At 34.6% G+C, this 23,709-nt stretch overlaps 1 protein-coding gene across 1 annotated transcript in view; it reads right to left on the minus strand.

Moving 5' to 3' along the window:
• Positions 1 to 23,709, minus strand: part of Gucy1a2 (guanylate cyclase 1 soluble subunit alpha 2) — a 291,599-nt gene that overhangs the window by 260,221 nt on the left and 7,669 nt on the right. The window contains exon 2 of the mRNA XM_063256136.1: positions 4,059 to 4,120. Coding sequence (XP_063112206.1) covers positions 4,059 to 4,120 — 62 coding nt within the window. The remainder of the gene's footprint in view (positions 1 to 4,058; positions 4,121 to 23,709) is intronic.

A 23,709-nucleotide genomic window follows, 5' to 3' on the forward strand; every position in this document is an offset into this window, starting at 1 on the left:
ATAGAAAAATAAATAATGTGAACACCTGAATATAGAATAGTAAATACAAAGGCCTGAAGGCTAAGTTTAATATAGTGATAAAATCAAAAACAACAGTTGGAGCAGAGTGAACAATGAGTGATGGAAGAGGATGAAATTCGCATAGCATATCACAGAATGAACTCAGATATCATTCAGTCCTAATAAGCCATTACATAATTTAAGGAAAATGCCCTTATCTGTGATGTTGGAACAGTAGCATAAACATCACCTGAGAAGTTGCTAGAAAGATCAGTCTATGACCCTCTCCAGACTTGATGAACCACAAACTTTCTCAGTACAGCAGTGAATCTTGGTTGATAACTTGCCAAACTGAAGGATTGCCTAGAAAACTAGAAAAGCATGCTTCAGGGTATAAGCGTAAGGGTGTTTCCTGTGGGTCAGTGACCTGGTGGAAAGGCCCTCCCTGAATGCAGGCAGCACCATTAAGCTGGGAGCCTGGATAAAACAAAAGATAAAAGACAAAGGGCACACATGCACAAACACAGATGCAGGCATATATGTGTTGAGCTTTTTTTATGTAAGTGTATTTTTTTTTGGCTGCTGCTACCAGCTGTGGATAACAGAGTCCAGATTCCTCAGCCTTTGAGTCTAGACCTGTACCAGTGTCTCTTAGGCTGGCTTCCAGGCTTTTAACCTCCTACTGGGACTACAGAACTGGCTCTTCTTAGTCTGAGGTTTCCAGCTTCTTGGACTGAGCACCTACAGGTTTCCCTAACGCTCCAGTTTGTGTTGCCCATTGTGAGACTTTTTAGCTTCTGATTATGTAAGCCTAATAAATTCCTTATTCTTATATATGTAACATATATGGTATATATACACATATTATATATTAATATATATTATAGAACATACTGTATTTTAGTAGGTTCTGTTTCTCTGGGGAACTCTAATACAGTGGGCCTTATCTACATTTCAATAAGCTCCCAAAATGACTGTGATTAATATTTGAGTAGCATTGGCTTCAAGTAAGAAAGTAGCAGTAGCTAAGTTTTTAATCTCTTTTCCTGTGATTAAAAAAAAAAAAACTCAATATTGGGTGAGAGGAGGAAAAGCTAGAAAATGAGATCAGAATGCCGCAGTCAGAGATGATGGAGACAGTAGAGATGAAAAAAAGATTTATTACATGGCATAAATAAATTATTTCAACACTCATTTCCCCAATGAAAATGATCTCCATGAATAGATAAATGAGTGAATGGACAAATTAAGGAGTACAATAAATGATTAAAGACAAGTGTTCAGAGTAAGTGTTTGAGGTACAGAGAAGTTATCTTACTCCCTTATTTTATAATAAGTTCCCTCATCTACTGCCTGGTACTCCATCTGTGATCCTTTGAACAGATGCTCCTCACATTCAAGTCTAGGTCTTGGGAGATGAAAAAAACCAAAGGCTCAGAATTTCTACAGGCAACCAGTAGAAGAATTTAAGAAACAGATTTTACAATTCTAGAAGATGATAAATAAATCTGATTCCAGGGCATATTTTTAAAGACAGGAAAGGCACAGTGGGAAAGTCAGTAATGTAGGGGTGTTGGGGTAAATTAAGATATAAAAAAAGAAATGCTATCTCTTATGCTCTATACCTTGCTTCAGCCTTGTAGTCCAAGGCTCTAGAAAGCTGAACTACTTCAAGACAAGTCTTCAGGAATCTCAATTTCAGAAATTAAGCATTTTTTCTTCCCAGCTCCAAAAACTCTAAAAACTCTGTTAATTCATCAAGAAGTATGGTTTGTGCTTTCATTTTTTATTATTTTTGATGCCTATATATTGTAATCTGAGCATCGACTTTGAAGATAACGATATACAATATAGTAATGACCGTTAATCTGTTATTTTGTTTTGAAATTCTGCATTTTTTTCATTTAAATTTTTTTTAAAAACTGCAGAAACTAATGCTCACCAGCACTTATTCTCCATTGCCTGAAATCCCCATAATTATAGGAAACACATTCCTTTTCACAGTTAGGAGAAAAAAAGCTTTAAATTGTGTTTTCTTTAGAAAAACAACACATAAGTGTGAAAACATTTCAGTCCAAGTGTTAATGATATTAGTTACACTCCTTTCATAGTTTCAAAAGGATAAATAAGAAGTAAAACGTCAGAGGTAAAAAGATTTGGAAAAGGAAGCCATATGATGAGTGGAAAAGGAAGAAAAAGAACAAAGACAGGTAAAGCTGACCACACTGTCTCTAACTAATCTCTATGTCTTTGTCAGCATTGCTATAAATAAAGGGACTGAGCAAAGGTATTTCATCTCCTAAAAATGAGCCAACACTCAAGCAAAAACATGCTTGACTCCATCAAGACACCACTTCAGAACAGCCCAATTCTCTGTTTGCTCTATGTTGTGTCTATAATAAGCAGGAGGAAAAAACCATTGTCAGTGAACAAAAGAACTACCACAGATGAAGAGAAGAGTTGAAACACTTAGATAAAAGAGAATGCTGTTCTACTAAAGGTAACAGTAATGTCCTGCTAATTACTGAAATACAGTTTAGATATCTATTTTAGTCATACGATAAGAGTATCACTTCAATTAACCTTAAAGCAATAATTTAGTTCACAAATTGAAATAGCTCACCAGTTCATTAATTTCAAAACAAGAAAGCATTCACAATTCCAGGAAATGATTTGAGTTTGATGACTAGTATTGCCCTAAAATTATTAGTAAGAGAATAACAAAAGGGTAAATAGGTACATACTGCTTACCACATATGAGAAAGTGTTCTAAGTATACTAACTAATTTAAACCTACTTACCATACTCTGAAAGTAATAAATGGAGTAAAAGAATATTAAGTTTTATTTTAGAATGTGTGAGAAAAGATAATTTGACATTCTTTAGCTCTGTTAGGATAAACTATTTGGAATCACTAATGACCTCAAACTAAAAGCCATCTCATAAGTTTAAATAATATGCTTTTCCTAGTACTCCATTCTTGATATTAATACAACAAAGTAATTCCCTTTGAAATGCAATTAACACATCACCAATCATCACTTAAAGTATATGACATCGTGCTAGGTACCGGAGATGATTTTTTTCAATTTCTTCTTTTCTGTTTTGTTAATAAATTATTAATAGCTAAAAACCTGTCTTGATGTCCATGATAATGACTATGAGTCATTGATGTAAAATGGTAATATTGGAAAGAGTACTAAAATTTGAATCTTGAGCCCCTCAAAGTTCTTAAAACCTTATAAAGATAAATCGCTGTAATAACAGAAAATACTAATATGCCGAATTAAACTATACATCTAATGACAAAGAATTTAATTTAAAAAGTTAGATTCTGTGAGAAAGTACATTTAGGCTTTTGTTATTTATCATTGCTTTCTGCCATAACCAATTAAAGATCTACCTTACACTCGTCTGGAGTTTTCTGTTATAAAATATTTTCATGAAGATTATCTCATCTAATCATGATGTTTAATCCTTGATTTAGTTACTATCATTATTACCACATTTTACAAAAGAGAAAATATCACTCATTAAAAATTACATGTACTAATAAGGGCTTGAATTCCTACTCTTTTTGACATCAAGTCTTTATACTTCATACTATCACAAGTATGAAACAGGAGACCATAAAAATAACGTAGCCCTGACTCTAGCTCAGCCAACAATTTTCACTGAAAGTTGTTAATCTCACAGGGATTTTGACTGAATTCTATGTAAGAATTCTAAAAACTGATTCAAAAGTTCCCAGATTGTATCAATAAACCTTCCCACAGTAGTAAGGCAAAATTAAGAGACAAGAGAACAAGAATACAGAAGGAAAATAAAGGAAGAAATCAATACCAAAAGGAATTTTATTTTTAAAAACTAAGCGCAAATAAACCAAAGGAAATCACTCTAAAGGGCCCTCGTCACTCCCTGTTCACACTTTGCGAAATAGCCACTACAAGAGAGGAGACGGCTGACCTGAATAGTAGCGTAACCATATGCTCGAATGTAACAATTTGAGTAGTAATCTTTAATTTGTTTCAATAATGACGAAGTTCATTTTTACTCACCCAATAACTTGATGCTCATAATACTGCAATGTCCTCTTGAGAGTCTGCTGTATTGTCTGAGGCTACAGGATAATAATAATAAAAAAATATTATCAATAAATCAGTGTCGTTCCCATTCTGAACATCATAAGCAGATATGTAGTTTGTGATTAATCTCAAGAGAGTTTTCACTTTACAATATTAACTCGTTTTGCATTGAACCATGTATTTTCCAGATTGGAACTTATGAGGTACTCAGCAAATACCTAAATTTCCAGTTTCAAGTATGATTCAATTTCCTAGTCATATTTTTTTAACTCTATTGAACTAGTTATAAGGTCCAACACAATATTCTTTGGTTGCCTATAGTCCAAGTGGGCCTTGGGAGTAATGGGCAGGGTATGCTGCAGAAACATGAGTCATAGTTCTTTCTGTCCGGGGAGAGTAATCTGCATGTGTAACAACCAACTGAAATGAAAGGACACATCTATGCATCTTAATATTTTCTTTCACATTTCAACAAAACTTTTAAGGATGGTCTACCAAGTAAAGTAAAGTAAGATAAATTAAAAAGAATCAACTTTATAAAAGATAGTTTTAAATATAGGTCATCTTTTTCATTCTGCATTTGAGGGGACAAATAGAAAAGTTGGTCTAAGATGGAGAGCAAACATTCCAGAGCCCCACAGTCATCATTTCAAGCAGAACAGAAGTCAGTCCAACTTCCTTCATATCCCAAGAGATTTCAAGCAAAGAGTCTTTCTAGAATCTCCTAGAGGAAACATAGAAGAGTGAGGGGTGACAGAGGCAAATAGTCAAGAAGCCTATGACTGAACTGAATACTCCTCTCTTCCTCCTGACAGCCCAAGATGTAGTTTTTTTTAAAATCCTAGACCAAGAAATTACATAAAGACTTACTTAAACTGCAAGGCTTAAACTTGGTGTTTCAAACAGCGCAAATGGGACACAAAGACTCAAGAACCTAGATTTCATTAAGAAGTTATGATGAGAAATCAAATTTTCAATGCCAAGAGTTTTCAAAAATAATGAAAACTTTTAGTTAAACAAAAAAAGTCATCAAAGGTTTATCAAACCATCCATCCATTACAACCAAAGACAGTTTTTCAAGGAAAGTGACTCTAATGCAACATATCCAGTACCACCATAGCTTGGTAATCTTGGGGTCACTACTAATTAACTAAACAAACTTGATACTTCTAAAACAATAATCCAGAGAAAACCCAGCACACTGCTCCTACCTAAGAAGCAGCTAATAAATATTAATGTCTAATTGTTAATCCTTTCATAATGTAAGGAAGACCCCTGAGATTTGTCAGAATTCCATGTTCACACTTTTAAAAAAATAACCATGATAGTTATGACAGTCTCTCTACACTTGCCAAACCATGTGCCTTGGTAGGAAATGGTTATTTTAAGCTAGGAAAGTAAATTTAACTTAAACAGGGCATTCCATGAGATCTCTATCATACTATGTAGAAAGACCTTTTCACAGTGCAAATCTAGAGCCTAGGATATATTCTTCGCATTCACCAAGCCAATTCACAAACCATCTTTAGAAAGGATCAGGCAGGTATTCAAAGGAAAGGCACAAATCAACTTCTTTCAGCAGCTATTTTTCATTCCAGGCTAAAAAGATGAACAAGATCTCAGGTGGGTTTAGATGTTTCTACTCATTAGAATAGAATCAAAGCACAGTAAATGGAATGCAACTAGAAAAGAAAAATAGTTCCTGGACCAAGAATTAGTGACTCAGTGAAGCAATTAAGAAATGTAAAGAGAATGAAGCAGGTACAGGGGTTGCAGTATGTCAGAAAAGCGCATTTAACAACCACACGCACAGTCAGCCTAGACCAAATCATTATCAGTGACTGCCTCAGCTTCCCTGTAATCTGGGCCTCTTGCACTGGTTTGGCAGTTTCTGAGCTAGGATAACTTTCCCTCTGGCAACATGCACCCAAGGCAGTGAATATTCACAGAGGCATTATCCTTCTAATAACCTCTGTCACAAAACATGGAACAGAAAGCAGGAGCTCAAGTGCACAGGGCCAATTAAGACCAGAATGACCTCATTTGTACAAAAAGACATTTATTTCCTACACTAGGAATTTCCCAGTTATTAAAAGCCAATTGTTTGTGAAAGGACGTAAGCCATTAAAAGAGATGACTTTTTTCTTGTGTGAAGCAATTACTTCTGCACTCAGTAGGAATTAAATTTATAGTTTCCAGATACATTAAAAGGAAATGTTCTGTGGGAACAATCAACAAAGCTTCAAGTTGGTAGAGCATTTATGCACTTCCTCTTTCTTGCCAAAGCCAGTGGGTACATTTTTTGTTGTTGTTGTTGTTACATTGAATGGAGCAAAAAGACATTTTATTTTCCTAATTCACCAATTAAGCTAGAGACTTCAGACAAGTAACTTAGTGGATATGCCTTCCTACTCTGTAATGTTTAACAAGTATATAATCATAAATATAAGACACACATAGATGCACACATACATACATATATGAGTCTTCATGTCTCTTAAATTGACACGGCTAGGTATCAGTTGAAAAAAGCAGTACTATAAATAGTACTTATCACCCATTTTAAGAATGCATAGTCATCTAGTTATATTGCCATATATATATATATATATATATATATATATAGACACATACGTGTGTGTCATTTGATAACTGAATTTTCAATGGTTAAAAACAGTAAAAAGAACTTTTAATTTTAAAGAAGATAAAACCAACGAAAACAAAACAGAATAAAACCAATCAAAATAAACCAGTGTAAGTGATACAGGACTTCAAACCTTATGAAACCAACAATAGTAACCATAATGGCTTTTGTTGTTTTCAAAACAGCTGCAGATACTTTCAAACATACTATAAATTGAACAGAACAGAATAGAACAGAGACCATAAAAATGAAAAAAATGAATGCAAATAAGGGCTTCAAAACAAGCCCGAAGTAAATCCAAAACGGCTACCATAATGTCTTGCCATCTTTAAAACTGCTGCTCATGCCATCAGATTTAACATCATCAAACAAAACAAAAGAGAATAAAACTCAACAAAACAATGAAAATCATACAGTTTCCAGGTGGGAATCATCTTGGGATGAGGCCTGGTTCTCTCCCTAGAGACTTGAGTCTGGCTCTGTCAACTCCAGCAGCGGTCCACGTGGGGCACTCCCAGTGGGTACATTCTAATAGCCTAACCCACAGCATAAGGGCTAAGTGCAGAGTATACCCTGCAAGTCAAGATTGCCTTCACACAGTTCTCACCCCTCTGGAATGTCTCATTCCCATGCATTCGCCTTCTCTTTCTTCAGACTTTGACTAATTGCCTCAACCCTGGTTTTATCAGTGTCACCTGAATGAACATGAAATTAAGACCCACAAATAGGCCAAAACTTTAATAGAAGTGACTTCTGCCTTCATGGTGATAGGGTTCATTTCCTCAGCAAGCCTCTACTAAGTTCTCATGCATGCCAGTAATGCTTCCCAAGGGTTTTGAGGACATACAATCTTTCTAATCTCTCCTCTGGGAATGCATCTCAGCTGTCTCTGACCAGTGAAACTTCCTCAGATACAAAAGAATGAAAAACAGGGGATTTGAGAGGTCCGATAACTTTAAAGCCATATCCAGGAGGATCCTAGAGTCAAGGATGAGAAAGGTAACAGAATCTACACAATCACACAAGTAAAATCACACGGGTAAAATCAAGAAAGAAAATTTTTCTCTATGATTCTTTTTCCCAACTAAGTTTTAGATATTGGCCTCAAATTGTCCCAACCTAACACAATGAAGCAAGGTTCGGAAGACAATTGGAAAGAGAAAGCAAACATATATATTCTGCACAAGTATTTCTGAGGCTGGAACAGAGAATAGCCAGAAGCTTCTACTATGTGACAAGAAGAAGCCCGTCATTTAATCTCATGAACAGCATCAGGCTATTTGGCAAGCAGTGACTGACCCCACCAACAAAATGTTACGCTCATGGAAGGTTGTGAGATCCAAATAGCCATCCTGAAACAGTCCCACCGGAGCCAGAGATATGATCCCTGAAGTGTGGGAGGGAGCATTTCCCAACAGCTGGCCCCACAGGCCCAGAGAGTCCTGGTGAGGCTCCCACACAGCCCCTGCTCTGGATATCGGCACCAGATGGTCCAAGCATCATGCAGGAGGCATAAGAATTACAAAATCACAGAGACAGCGAGTAAATAAGTCACTGCAAGTCAGGACTGGCTTCAAAGTGCATGCTCTTTACACTAGATGACCTTGAGAATCCCTCCCACAGTGCATATCCTGTGATTCTATATTCTTGTTTAAAATACTCAGCCCTTCATTATGGTAAAAAAAAGATAATTTAAAATCGTTGTCTTTAATAAAAATAATAGTTCTACCTTATAGAAACATCTATAAATAGCAACATCACTTTATTTATGATAAATTACCAATCAATGTCAGAAACTTACAGGGTATATACTAAATTACTAATAGAATAAGTCAGTAGTATCCAACTGTATCTGCACACTGCAATCACTTGGGGAGTTTGTTTTTTGTTTGTTTTTGTTTTTGTAATATCTATGCCTGAATGCACACACACACGCACACACACACACACACACACACACACACACACACACACACAGTTTCCAGTTCAACTGTCTGGGGAGATCCAGTAGCTTGTAAAGTATAGTCAGGGTCAGAACTTTTCATTTAAAGTATTAACATGATGAGTAAGACTGGTACACTATAAATCTTATCTGAGAAAGTCAGCACTAATGAGAATAATTTCATTTAAATATCAAGAAAAGTAAGAGACAAGTTCAACTCATAATTGCTAAATTCACATAGTACCATTTAACTGTCACTAAAATCTTGTAATCAAATACGATTTGCTAGACAAAGAACTATATTATTTAAAGCAAAAATAAAGGATTTTTCATTTCCAAATAATTCACTCTCAAACCTCTAAGTCAGCATTCAGTTATGTGCTGACGTGCACATAAAAATACAAAACTTGAATAAGTATTGTACTTTCTGTCAAGCACTGCTTTAAGCCCATTATATATGCTAACTTCTTTATCTTCATAACAACATTATAAGGTGTTATTATTTCTCTCATCTTACAGATGAGAAAACTAAGATAAAGAAAACTATAATTTACCCTGTGTCACACAGGTAAAAAGTCAGGATTAAAAACCAAATAAAGTGGCTCCAAAATTGAGTCACATAATATTCCATGCATAGACACTCAGTGTTTTGTATTTGGTCTAGTACACTATAGATTACATTTTGAATATGTATTATCCTAATTCATCTTTGCACCAATCCAGGGAAATAGATTAGTGTTACCACTTGAGTAATAGTCAACCAAAATGAGGTTAGGTGATGTGATCAACACTACATGACTGATGAAAAAGAAACCCTCTTTAAAAAAAAATTCCCTCCTCTAAGAAACTCTCTTTGGAAAGCATTTTAATATAAACACAAAATTAAAGAATCACATGTATTCAATTGTTTCTCGGAGCACACATTCTTTAGATCACACCTATATTAAGGAAGGTCACAGGTGACCTTCCTTCAAAATAGTGAAAAAGGTCCAAATAAATACACTTCTGCTTTCCCTTCCTTAGCCTTCTCTCACCTCCTTCCCCACTTCTTTCTCCCTTACAATCTAGGAATCCAGTATCTTTATGCTACTTTCGGTTACACAGCACACCTATAATCTAAATTAGAATCCCTCACTATACCCTAAACTCCTAAACAAGTCCTCCCAAACCGTTCTTCAGACACTTTTCAAAATTCCACATCCCCTGCAGTACCATGATCTCAGAAAGTGCTCAGAAGGAATCCTATCTCCAGTCTCTCAAAAACTCAACCCTCGATCCTTACTGAGAAAAATGGTGGCACTGTGCTGCTAAAAGAAAAGAAAAAATAAAAAGGTAGATATGCAGTATATAATATGAGTTCCTCTACCCAAACTGGCTGCAATCTGCAAAATTTTACCCAGTCTCTACAAGTGTTCACTTACAAGTATACACTTGTAATTTGTGTTCAGATTTCATGAATGCTGAGGATAAACACTAACAGGCTCAATAATCTATAGAAGCTTTAAATTGATTATCATCACCTTGTTAGGCAGATGGTCTAATTAGCAAAATACAATAATCATTATCACTGTAATTGTTGTTACTGAATATAACAACATATAATCAATATAATTAAGTTTTCCTATACACTTGCTTTCCAAGTGTTTTCTTGTTACTTCATTTTAATGCCTTTTCAAAATTATTCACTGAAATTCAATCTGATACAAGAGCTAATTCCCCTCCTTGAAGTGAAATGCATCCAAAGGGTTTATTTAGCCCTTCTCTTACCTTACTTACAATTATACTTAAGTCATTCAAGAATTTCTGATGTTTTTAAACAACTCCAGAGAGCAATAACACCGCCTTTGGTTTTGCATAACACTTCACAGTTTATAAATCACTTTCTTTTCTTTCATTCCATTAAGTATTCACAACAACCCCCTGGGTTTCAGATTTAATTACCCACATTTCACAGATGAAAAAACTGAAAATCAGAGGTGAAAGTGTTTTGCCTCAGCTACAGAGCCAATAAGAAGCACCAAACCAAAGACTTAAGTCTTTCCTTCACAAACTGCTGCTCAGGCAGTAACACTGGTGGATCACTAGGAAATGCTTTCAGGTGCCTAAGTGAAATTCTTTATTTCCTTTTCTATCATTAATGGATATGAAAATGATATTAACAAATTGGTTTCTCAAGTTTTAAAATAATATATTATTTAAAGTCATTGACTTCTCCCCAGGGAGATTTTAGGAGACACTTAATTCACTATCTTGGCCAACTGGGCTCAGTTTGAGTGAAAATACTATAAGATAAGATAGCACAGCTTCTAGATATTTTCTAAGGATAGTAAGTCATGTTATATCAACAACCTATAAGAAGGGAGATATGACTCTAGTCCTGAACACCCACACCAGATAGAACTACACAGACGACACAGACTGACTCAGTCCTTAAAGTAAAATGAAAGTTATTTTTCTGGGCTAATGTAATAGCAGTCAACAATGTGTGGAGTACTAAGGTCAAGCACTGGAATTAACATACTACATGCACCGTCATTGAATCTTCATAGTAAGAGAGGAAGAATTATTACCCCAATTTTATGAATATGAAAACAACCAAAATCCAGAGAAGTTAAAAGAAAAATAAAACTTGCCCAAAGTCAGTCAGAATTAGAATGTAATCTAGGTTTACTACTTGCAAAAAAAACCAAACAAACAAATAAAAAAAAGCTTCTAACTTTTTTTAATTGGAACATTTTATCAATATTGTTCAAGGGACAGTCTCCTGGTCACACTGTGATTATGGATATAGTATTTTTTATTTATTTATTTATTTTTTATTTTTTTATTTTTATTTTTTTGTCTTTCGTTTTTATCAGTACCAAGGATTGAACTCACGACTGCCTGCTTGCAAGGCAGGCACTTATGCCACTGAGCTAAATCCCCAGCCCCTTACAGTATTTCTTTTTCAGAACTTCAATTTCCTTTTTAAAATAAAATAGTAGATTCCTGGACTTCTTATAAGATCAAATATAATAAAACTATAAATTATTACAAAAATATGTTACATGATGGATCCGTGCATAAATCTCTTAAGGTAGTCAAATCTCTAAGTCTAAAGTTGTTAAACTGCATTAAATTGATCATGTCTTACATCTAGGACTGTTGCCAGATATGCCTTTTAGTCCAAAGATGCCAATTAGTAAATGCTGCAAAATTAATTGGTGCTTTTTCAACTTATGGGTATCCTACTGGATAGCAATGAATTGGGTAAGAAAATAACTTCTGGGCTTTAAAAATGTTCCATTTATATTTCTAAAAGAATTCTTTATTGTTTCCAGGACTTGGAAACAACAGAAAAGTGTCTTCCTGTGTTTGGGAATAAAAGACTATTAAAGACTATTATTGGGAATATCCGACTATTAAATTATAAAAATACAATAAAAGAAGGAGATTTGTTGTCAACTCTAAATGCATTGCCTTAAGCCATAAAGTGTACATGGATGGCAAAGAATTACTTTCAAAAACATTTAGGTAATAACTGCATGTAAAATAGGTCGCTGAGTGACGGATGTAACAAGTCTGTTGGTCACAACAGGAAGGACATAAAGGGAGCAGGTGAAGTTAAGAGAGGGGAACCCAGAGTGAAAAGAAGTGGGGAGGAGCTCCTTATGAAGCAGCACTTTTATATCTAGTGCTGTTTAGGTTCTTATGAGCTTTTCATCACACTGAGAAAGGTTACTTTTCAAGTACAAAAACTCTTCAACATCACAACAGAGAGATACTCTATGAATGCAGTTGTCGCTTACAGTCTTACTAACAGGTCTCCCCTAAAACCCAAATGCTCCATAAGCTGAAGAATTTGGTACAAAATTCATTTTTCTTTAATTCCAAATAGATCAAATCAAGTTTTTGCTTCAGACTTGGAAATGTGCTGACCATGAAGACTTTGAGTAATGAGATTCATTTCACAGTTTTTGCTCAAAGTATGTAAGTAAATTATCATGCAGCTGCCAACCAAATTGCCATGTGCATTTTTGTTTAGCCAGTCTGGGTCTGAGAATATGATCAGGACACTGACAAGAGCAAGTCCTTGGAGTTTAAAGGCCTCAGATACTGAGACATTCAGAAATCATTAAAATACTATGAAGGATGGGTGCCACCCAACTCCACTGCTTCCACATCTCTTGAAAGAAAAATTCAACAACAGTCAATATAATCAGGTCAGATCCTGTGTTGACTGTGATCTAATGATCCAAAAGGTATGAAACATACTTATTAGGCAGATGTTTGGCAGATAATGACAGCTCATCATCAGTGTCTGCAATGCATTCAATTCCTAAGTCAGACATATAAAATAATCACATGTTTTCTAGGGGGAAAACACATCTGCACAAAATACTAGGACTACATGAGATACAATCTTACTATCATCTTACATTTAGTTTGACTCTAAGCACATTTGTGTTTATCATTCTATAACTATTATATTCCTTCATTCCTTATACTAAATTATCTAATTATACCCAAGATTGACAGTTTATAGAGAGAAAAATCTACCCTTATTTATGTAACTATTTTTATAATTATCATGACTTCCTTCATATTTAGAGATCAAACTTTCAACTACCGTCATCACTCTCCCCAGAGTCCAGAGCAGAAACTAAGCTGCTGGCAGCAACCACGGTTTCTAGGTCTGCCCATCACTGCACCTCCAGTGGGAGCCTGGAGCATACAAACCTGTGACTGTGGACAGGAAAACAAGGTCAGCCTAGAGGCAGAGCCCAACCGAAGAAACAGCCCACTTGCATTTGTAACACAGGACTGTCAAACAGAACTAAACTGCTAAGCGTACCAGGGCTCAACAAAACCCACTGGAAACTGTCACCAGCCCTCCTTGGCAAGTCACAAAACAGGGGAGAGAAATAGAAGATGAGACAGGGAGTCTACACTGGACAATATTTTATATTGTGCATTGAGGATGAAACCATTTAATGGCCATGTTAGAGGTATGACATAGCAGAAAGAGCTTTTGCTCTGAAAAGGAAGGATTAAAATGTAATTTGTTGACCTTGGGCAAGCCAATTCCTCTCTGAGCCTGTTTTCTTATTTTTCTCCTATCTACCTCAAATATTTCCTAGACAAATCAGAGTGAGATAATGTATATTAAAACCATGTTTGTAAACTTTAAACAGATGTTACTTCTTACTAGTGGCATTTCTGCGTAAAAATTATAGCTCAGCATACCAATCCCTTACAGACTTGAGTGGGAAAAATTTAAAAGAAAAAAGTAATGTTACTATTTTTTTTCTGTATTTTAGGTGTTAAAAAACAGTACATTTTGTGAAGTCCAGATTTTCCAAAATTCTCTTCAAACCTGATTCCATTAAAAATAAAAATAAACTGTTGATTACAAAATGACCATCTACATGTAAATTATTGTAGAGGATATTTAAAAGACCTCTAGCAAAAGACCAAAACTAGCTAACAAGAGAATCAATTTTTTAACTATGCAATATCTCTAGTCATTTGTTTGTCTCATTAACTATTGGAAAATTAATAACTAGCGCAAGAAGTTGAAAGTATGAATAATAAAAAGATATTTAGGAACAGAAGAAGGCAGATGTTTTTGCAGAGATATATATTTTTTGATAATACTACATGAGTTTTAAATATCTTATTCTGCCATTCGGTTTCACAGAAATCAATTAAACACTGACCCATGCATTATGGAAATAAACACATACAAACACTTATGGAAACCAATAGGGAATTTAATGAGATGATCTTTAGGCACAAGATACTCATTGGATATCATTCACTATTTTCGTGTTTCTAAATATATTTTAATTTCTTTGCACCTTTAGATCTCCTAAGTGGAATCAGAAGATAAATGCAGTGCAGGAGCATCTATTAGTGGCATAACACATACTAATCCACAAATTAATCATATAAATGGCAAAATCTTTGGAATCTCTAAGCATTATAAAACATATAGTCAAAATCAACCATATTTGGTCCTATAAACATTGTTTAAAATAAATACTAAAGTAGTAAGAATGATCCTTTATAGGATATAGTATTAGCCAAAGTTTTAAAGTATTACTATGTCTTTACCTACCCATATATCTACATTATTTTATAGACCAAGAACACTAAATATTTCATTGTAGCCCCAGACAGAAATCTCTAGATAGAGCCTGACTACCTTATATTCATCATTACATGATAAAACACTGTGGGACTAGACACTAGAATTGATTTTAGGAGCATCAGGAGAACTATTTCTGCCCAGTCATCCCTAATCTTCCCCCATAAACCTTGTTTTCCACCTCTACACAGGTGCTTGAAATTAAGGACTGTGACTCTTCATTAGTTTAAAATAAGATATTTCAAATGTACACAGTTAAAATCTGTCTTTTGGGAGAGACTCATAGTAGATTTTTGTGCTATAAGATATTGATTTAGTGATCACGAGAGATGAGAAAAAGTGGAAGGAGAGAGACAGAAGCAGAGGGGAGAGAAGAAGAAAAGGATTTGAAAGAGAGGAGAGAAGGACCTTGGGAAGGACATTTTTTCACCCCGAATCTACCCCAGAGGTTAAACTACTATAGGCAAGGAGCAAACTTTGATAGATTTTACTTTGATATGCCCTTGCTTTTACTTCTGTTACTGTAGAAAGACTAAACGATTAACTTTTAGATCTTTTAAGATATTTTCAGGTGAGCATATTTACATTTGATTTTTAAATAATATAAAGTAACTGAATACCTTATATAAAACCTTAATAGTCAAATATTGTTGGTGTCTTGGTTACTTTTCTCATTGTTGAAACAAAATAGCCAACACACAAATTTAAGAAAGAAATGTTTATTGTCGCTCACAGATTGTAGAAGTTTTAGTCAACAGTGGCTGGCTCCAAGGCAGGATGACATTGCTGAGGGGCACCGCAGACGAGAAAGGGTCGATGGCAGGCAGAAACTAGCAAAAGTATGCAAGCAGCAAGCAACAAACTTGTTTCTTCGCTTATATTTTAATCAGACCACCCACGCTTAGGATGGGTAGCACTCATACCCTGAAACCCAGCATCACAAATGTGATCCAGCATCACAAACCCTGTGTCTAGCCACCTCCAAAAAGCTCCACCTATGACTGCATGAGGATTTAGAGGGGAACATCTAGATACAAACCATAAAAGTTGGTTTGATATTACTTTTAACTCAGGATTAGGATTCATATTTTATACTTGTAAAATGTAGTTTTTGTGGATTCATATTTGAAAGTAACTTTCTAGTACATATTCTTTGAAAAGCTGTTACGTTACGTGAATTTACTTTTTTCAGTGTCATACAATATAATGGAGTTGCTAGTTTTTATCACTTCAGTCATCATTAATATCACTAAATGACGTATTTTTATTTCTATAATTAAAATAGGATATCTGTGTCAAATTGGTGTTTAAAATCTAGATTATTTGGATTTTTTCCAAAAAAGGACAGATAAATGTGGAAAATATATTAATTATATTAATTTGACATCTGATTTCCTCCAACTACCTCCACTCCACCCCACGAATGCAGCTAAACAAAGAGAAAAATGCCTAAATGCTTAAAAGATCAAAGACATCAAGACCCCCAGCCCACAACTCACAGTTAACCACTCTAACAAACTGAATATGTATCTCATGCATTATTTTTTTAGCCCAAAAGTTAGCTTACTCTTTGCAAGCACACTTCAGCAGAAAGAATTTAGTTCAAAACAAAAGAAGAGATTAATTTTCTTTGAAATGTGTTTATAAGGGTAATAAGTTAGCAGGAGAAAAGAAAGAGAGGTTTTATAGCTTGCAAACACTGTCAGGTCCACAAAGCATTTATTGATCTTTGTATCAAGTGGAAACAATAAATCTCTCTCCCAGCATGCACACCAGAAACTGGTATCTGTCTGAAGCTTCAAATGGACTTAACAATAGTCTGTAGCTGAGATGTACTCTTTTCCTTAGTTTCTGTTTTATTACAATGCAATCTCATCATCACTCCCAAGAATAAATTTCTTTGGAAGCAGATTCTTTTGTTAAAGAGGTAAAAGATATTTTTCATTATGTGGGGCAAATATTAAAAAGACAATGAAAGTGATTATGCTATTTTACCTCTCTACTAACTTTTTCAGAAATCAATGACAGTCATTTCTATCGGATATAATCAATGGTTAGAAAGATACATAGAAACAGACGTTGATTTAAAAAATAGATATTTCAAATGTTATTAAACTCAACTTCTTGTGTAAATACTATGATTAAAACAAAATCTGTATTAATCTCTTCCTTTCTTGGAAACAACCTCCTTACACTATAAACCAAAATTCTGTTAATACAACATTGAAAAATCAAATCATGCATAAATTACGCCAATCATACAGAAAAAATAAATTAAATTCGAAAAGAAGCTGGCCAACCCGGAGTTCTCAGGCACTGAGTTTGGTCAATGAGCATTTAAATGAGATACTTTTTCTTTTAGTTGCAGTCAACAGAATCCCACCAAATGAAAATGATGGGCTTTTTGCTAGAGCAGCGACAGGTACTCCTAAAAGTTGAGGTTGGGGTAATATGAATTTTTCTTCCAAGAGTTCTTGCTTTCCCTTGGGAAGATATCATACAAGAAAGAGTTTGGTATAAAGATAAAATCTTTCTGAATTTCAGTCATGGAATGCTTGCAGCAAAAATCACAAGACAAATGCAGGTGGGGGTACAAGTGTTTTGCTCACATAAGTAAGACATATCAAAGTCCTGTCACAGTAAAGGTCAATAGTAAGTATTTGTTTAATGAAATAGTGTTGAATATTTTTAAAAATATACTTAGATCATATAAAAAATTTATTCTTTCTTCTTGGCACAGAATATAAACTGAATGGCATAGCAGATGTTAAGAGCATGTAAGAAAAATACAACACTTTTTATATGAATTCTATAGATAACCAGAGTGATTTTCTTGCTCCCTAGATCTTGGTTCTTATTCATGACACAGTAGAGTCAAGCACACATAGCAGGCATGCAGTAACTATTTGATGAAGAAATAAAATGAATAAGACACTGTTATTACATACATCTATTCTTCCTACAATATATATATAACTATTACTGATTCTTCTAAGTGAACTTGTATTTATTATCTTGTTTGGTTTTTACATTTGTATAGCATTCTTAAAATAAATATGTTTATATTCACTCTATATTCATTTAAAAGCACTTATTGATCAAGTGCAATGCATAAAATTTATTCGTTGTAACAAGATAAAATCTACTCTCAGCTCCTGATACTTCAGAAATTCTTTCCATAGTGACCTTTGCACCAGTATCAAACAAGTGTCCAAAAGAACTCTAAGAGTGAACAAAGTCATGTCAGACATGGAAAAGATAAGAATAGCTTACGTGTCCATAAATAGATGAATGGTAACTGAAAATGTATCTAATCAGAACGTAGTGCCGCTCTGCCACAGAGAAAGATAAACTTGAGGCAATTGTAGGCAAACGAATGAAACAGGAGACCATAATGTTACGTGAAATAAGTCAGACACACAAGCTTAAATACCACAGTGGGTTTTTCTTAGTATGACAAACAAAAAATATAGACACACACACGCGCACACACACACACACACGGCACAGAATAGAAGACAGATAAATAGGAAGTGGGGAGAAATGTAAATAATTTCCCAAATTACTTATTCCATTGCTTTAAAATATTTTAATATCTCTGCTAATTTGTTTCATTTATACTACTAGTTTTCATAGTTCATCAAGAGCATTTTGTGCTGTTATCAATTCTTCTTTGTGTTTTTTATCTATCTTGTATCACACAAAACATATTAACTATTCTTATTCTCTTATTAGTCTGTTAAAAATTTTCTTTTTTCATAAAATAAAAAAGTATAATACTGAAATAAGAACTGATGTGTTGTACCTATGTGTGTGTACTCACATCTGTACTTTAACAGTGAAATGAAACAAGCTAATGTAAACACAAACTTGAAATCAGTTGTTTCTACATGCTTTTCAACGTATAAACTATCTTTAGGAGGATAAGAAAAAACCTGAAGTCTAACTACCAGACAATCCAAAAGTTATTACAGCAGTGAATTATACAAATTCAAAAGATACACTGAACCATTTGACCATAAAACTACTGAAGGATGGATTATTGTTTCCAACCTGATTTGACATCCTCTGATCAGTGCAGCCACCATCAATAAAATGTACCTAGAGAACTGAAAATAGCATGGCAATTTAAATGTGATAACACTAAATGTACAAAAGTATTGACCAGTGACCTTGAGTGATAGACAGAGATAAAATTTTAACAAATTAGGTGTAAATGAAACCAAAATCCTGTAGCACTCTTTGTACTATTCTTGGGAAGAGAGAAAAGGTGGGCTATGAGACAGTCTTGAAGAAGCCTCAGTTGCCTCCACGTGAAGTTTTGGCTTCAGAACTGCCTCAATTAGTAGAAGAGGGCCAAGGCTCCTAATCTATGTAGATTACTCACAGAAATGGCCCTGGGCAAACATACAAGGGACTGACTGCTGAGGTTTCCTCTCAGCACTATTCCTAACATCTAGGGAGTTAAGTGCTTCATCCCTAAAAGGGCACATAAACAGCATTTCACAACGTCCACCACATTCAATGAGTCTTAAAATATGTAACACTAAGAAAGGATTATGGAGATGGAGGTTAAATCAAGATCCTAATTTTATCTCCATTTCTAATTACTGTGATCACAGGCAAGTTATTCAACTCTGAATCTAAATTTCCTTAAAATAAGTTTGAAAGGTCAATGATACATACTATGAAAATGATAAATGCTAGGTCCCTTGTAGCTGCCTAATACATGCTAGTTCTCTTTCTCTTATCCCATGTTTTTTGTTTGTTTTGTTTTTTGGGGTTTTTTTTTTGTTTTATTTTAATATGCCCTTTCATTTCCATGTTATAAAGTTGGTGTTAGGTCATTTCCATGTCCTAAGGTGTTTTTAACCATGCCTTTTCATCTCTATGTCCTAGGACTTCTTTCAAAATAATACCAAATACATCAACAAGGATGTACTGAGAACTCACCTCTAGCTAGGACCACTCAGGGTATTATAAAAAATCACAAGGCACAGCCCAGACAAGGTCCCTGTCCTTGTAGTACTTCTATTACAAAAAGATGATGATATTCAGTAAACAGGTTTACTGAAGGATCATTTCTGCGGTAAGTACAGTACTAGAAACATGATATGAGAGACAATGGTTGGTAGGGAAAGACTATGATGTGATGAGGTGATACTGAACTTATAGAGTAATTTGTGGGTGTGGAGCTTTTATGACAGTGGAGAAGAGGACAAAAGACTTGAGGTGAGAATGCTTGCTTGTCATATCCAAGGAGAACAGTACATGCCCAAGAGTATGGATTATGGCTCCATTAGATGAGGTCAGAGATCCAGACTCATTACATCTTGTATATAAACCATGGAAAGCATCACTCCCACACAACTGTTATTTTTAAGGGAATAAAATGTGGTGATCACTTACCACATGATAAGGACTCGATAAATCAAAGCTGGGCCGGGGGTTTAGCTCTGAGGCACAAGTGCCTGCTTGCACAAGTGCAAGGTCATGAGTTTGATAAATCAAAGCTTTTCATGAATATCATCATGATGATTATAGTTTCAACCAGTCTTTTTGAACACAGATTGTTCCTTTACCACATCTTACCAGAAGAGGAAAGGGCAGGATAGAGTGAAGAGCAGCCACAGAGAGAGGAGCAGAGGTGAGTTGTCATTTTTAAATGTATTTTAATTTTTTAAATCCAAACGACTGTAGGAAATTTATGTATGAGTGCCCCATTTCAATACAATGTGTAAAGAATACTGAGTGTACATTTAATAAATTAGTAAAACTTCTCATTTGCAAAGAAAATGCTAAATAAATAAATGTGAAAGGTGCTGAACAAATAAATAAGAAATCATAAAAATCATATTTGCTGGGATGGAACTTCATTTGGAAACATAATAGAACTACAGAATAATTCTGAAATGTCACATATCCAGTAATGATGAAAATATTTTTCCATTAAAAGCATGAGAGCACCAAATAAGAACTATAAAGGAAAGTAGTATCTATATATTTTGACACAGATTGTGGCCAGGGATAACTGCAGGTATCAGGAAATATGATTACCGCTATGTATATAAATAAGACAAGTGAAGAGTCAGGAAAAGCCATCAGAATTTATAGGCCATTTGCTGTGTTCCAAATATTATAACTTTAGTCTTCATAGCCCTTAAATCATGACCCTCATTTGACAGACAAAAAACAAAAAAACCTGAGCCTTAGGAAAGTAAATTCATCCAAATATACACAAGGTAACAGGAAGTTTGCCTGGCTCCAAATATTCTCTTTGCCCAAAAAGTAGTGAGCAAAGAATTCTTAGTGAATGCTCTGGTCCTCAAGAAAGCAGGGAAGCAGAACTATGAAGTCATTAATAATAGTAAACATATATTCAGTTCACTACTCACACTTTATTGCTTGAGTGAAAGATTAGTAGTCATATCTGAATTCAGAAGTGTGGAAGGTGGAGGTAGAGAAGATATTTCCTCAAAGTTAAATTAGAAGGAAAATAAGAATGCAACCTTTATTGAGCTCTAATACCCACCTTTCACTCATCCTGTGTACACACAGACAGAAACAGGCTTCGGGGCAGTTTTGTTTTGTTTTGCTTTGTTTTGTTTTTTTTTTTTTTTGAGAAAAACAAGGAAAGCCCATTAACCAAATCACGTATAAAATCATAAAAGCTAGAAACACTTTTGTTAAAAGGCTCCACTATTACCTCTTCCTTTGCCTCCCTGGTAGCATATGAGAAACTGAATTTGCACATTAAGTTTTTCAAAACGCAACAGTTCATGTCCTCAGTGCTTGCATATAGAGGAAATCTGCTGTTCCGGAACATGTGGCCTAAAACACCCCATTTACCAGGATATCCACACGTCAGTAGCAGTAGGATAAGTACCCTGGAGGAACTGAAACACAGCAAATCTTTGGTACTATTAAAGACTGATTAGTTAAGTGAAAATTGTTTAACTCTGGATATTATATTGACTTTCATCTTCTCACTTACAAATTAATACTACAAACGTGATAGTGTACTTAGAATGCTTGGTTCACCACCACTAATTTTTACCTTTTCAGCTAAGAAAGTACCTTCTACACTCTCCAATAAGGTATGAAATATTTTGGGAGCTACCCATTACTCTAAATGTCATATCTTGTACTCAAGAAGTGGTGTGCTGAATCAAAGTCAAGGACTCTGTTGTAACAACTAGAAAGCATAAATAATGCATTGAATTATGTAGCTGAATGCTTTTAAGTTTTTCAAGGATTGGTTATAACTCTGAACACATGCTGTAAATACAAATGAAACAGCTAGTTTCAAAGACTAATGTATTAATCAGATTACCTGATTCTGCTTGGGGTAGAGGAAAAACTAATCTCTTAGCTGCCAGAAGAGAACAAATACTGAAAGCGTAAAACCCAGTTATATAATAATGTTAACAAAACGCCTTTAAGTTATTACACTTTGTCCCATTTGGCAGTCACTCTCATTATTTCCCAACACATAACCCTCCACTCCAATAAACTCCCCCAAATACCTCCAACTCAATCTGACAAATAAGCCTTTTAGTATGCAATCAACACCTTCACTGCTTTGTATATCTCCATATTACTTTCATTCACTGTTTGGCCCACAAATTATCTCCAACTTCAACTGGGCCCTAATATTATATATATATATATATATAATTTATATTAATATATAAATATAATATATAATATATAAATAATATATTAATATATAACTATATATATAATTTATATTAAAATATAAATAATTATACTTCTACCAGCTTTTAGTCAGTTTTCTCTCCCATTTCTTACATAAGTAATTTCTAACATCACCATTTTTCCTAAGAATTCTATCTCTCCAGTGCCACTATAATGTCTGTTGATATTTACTGCAAAATAAGATGTAGGAATGTGCTGGTTTGGCGAGGTATTTTTAGTAGAATACCTTTCCTTTAACACAAAACTTATTGCATACTGAAACAATAATGAACAAAACAGAAAGATGTATCATCTCTTTAATCTATAGAGGTGTACACATGTCTATTATTAAGAGGTTGTATGCAATCAGGCATGGTGGTATGTGCGTATGATTACAGATTCTTAAGACGTTTGGGCAGGAGGATCACAATTTGAAGGTCAGCCTGAGCAACTTAAGGAGACACTGTCTCAAAAGAAAAAATAGAAGTGGTAGGCATTTGGCTCACTGTTGGTTCTTGGGTTTAATCCCCAATACTGAGATACTATTCAGGGACAGGAGGATACAAATCCTTTTAAGAGGCAACAATATACACCCCAAGTAGTTTGTGTATCTGCAAGCATTTTAAGATAATCACAATAGCCAGTTAAATACAATTTGCATAAAATCTACAGTTTGTTGTGAAGTTCCAATAAAACACCAGGTATAGAAGTGTTTTGAAACTGTTGCCACATTTTAGAAAAAATACACATAAATATATCTACTCTTATGTCTAGGAATAAGCTATAAAAAGCATTTAAATAAAATAATCAACTAAAATATGTCAGCACAAAACACTGTTAACTATAAAGCAGTGCCAGGTATATTACAAACTACTAGGGATTTATTTAGTCCCTCTAACAAGTACTTATTGAGGATCTTTATAATGCAGACTGTCTGTTAGACACGGGCATACACCAACAAGTGAGACACGAATTCTTAATTCAGAATAAAGCAAAGTCACCGTACAATACAGTAAATCCTACACTAGAGATGTAATAACTTAGCATTATACAGGGGAAAAAAACGAAGGGATAGGAAACAGGATGTGTGTGTGTGATAAAAATAGAAAAACTATTCTCTTTCAAAACTAAACTGGAAGGTTCATGCATGAGTGAGCACAGGTGTAACACAATAAAGAGCAAGGCTTTTTTCTCTGAACATTTTTATTCC

Source organism: Cavia porcellus, unplaced genomic scaffold (assembly GCF_034190915.1).
Source record: "Cavia porcellus strain 051 isolate PalLab524CR breed Dunkin Hartley unplaced genomic scaffold, mCavPor4.1 scaffold_9, whole genome shotgun sequence".
In the NCBI taxonomy this organism is placed as follows: domain Eukaryota; kingdom Metazoa; phylum Chordata; class Mammalia; order Rodentia; family Caviidae; genus Cavia; species Cavia porcellus.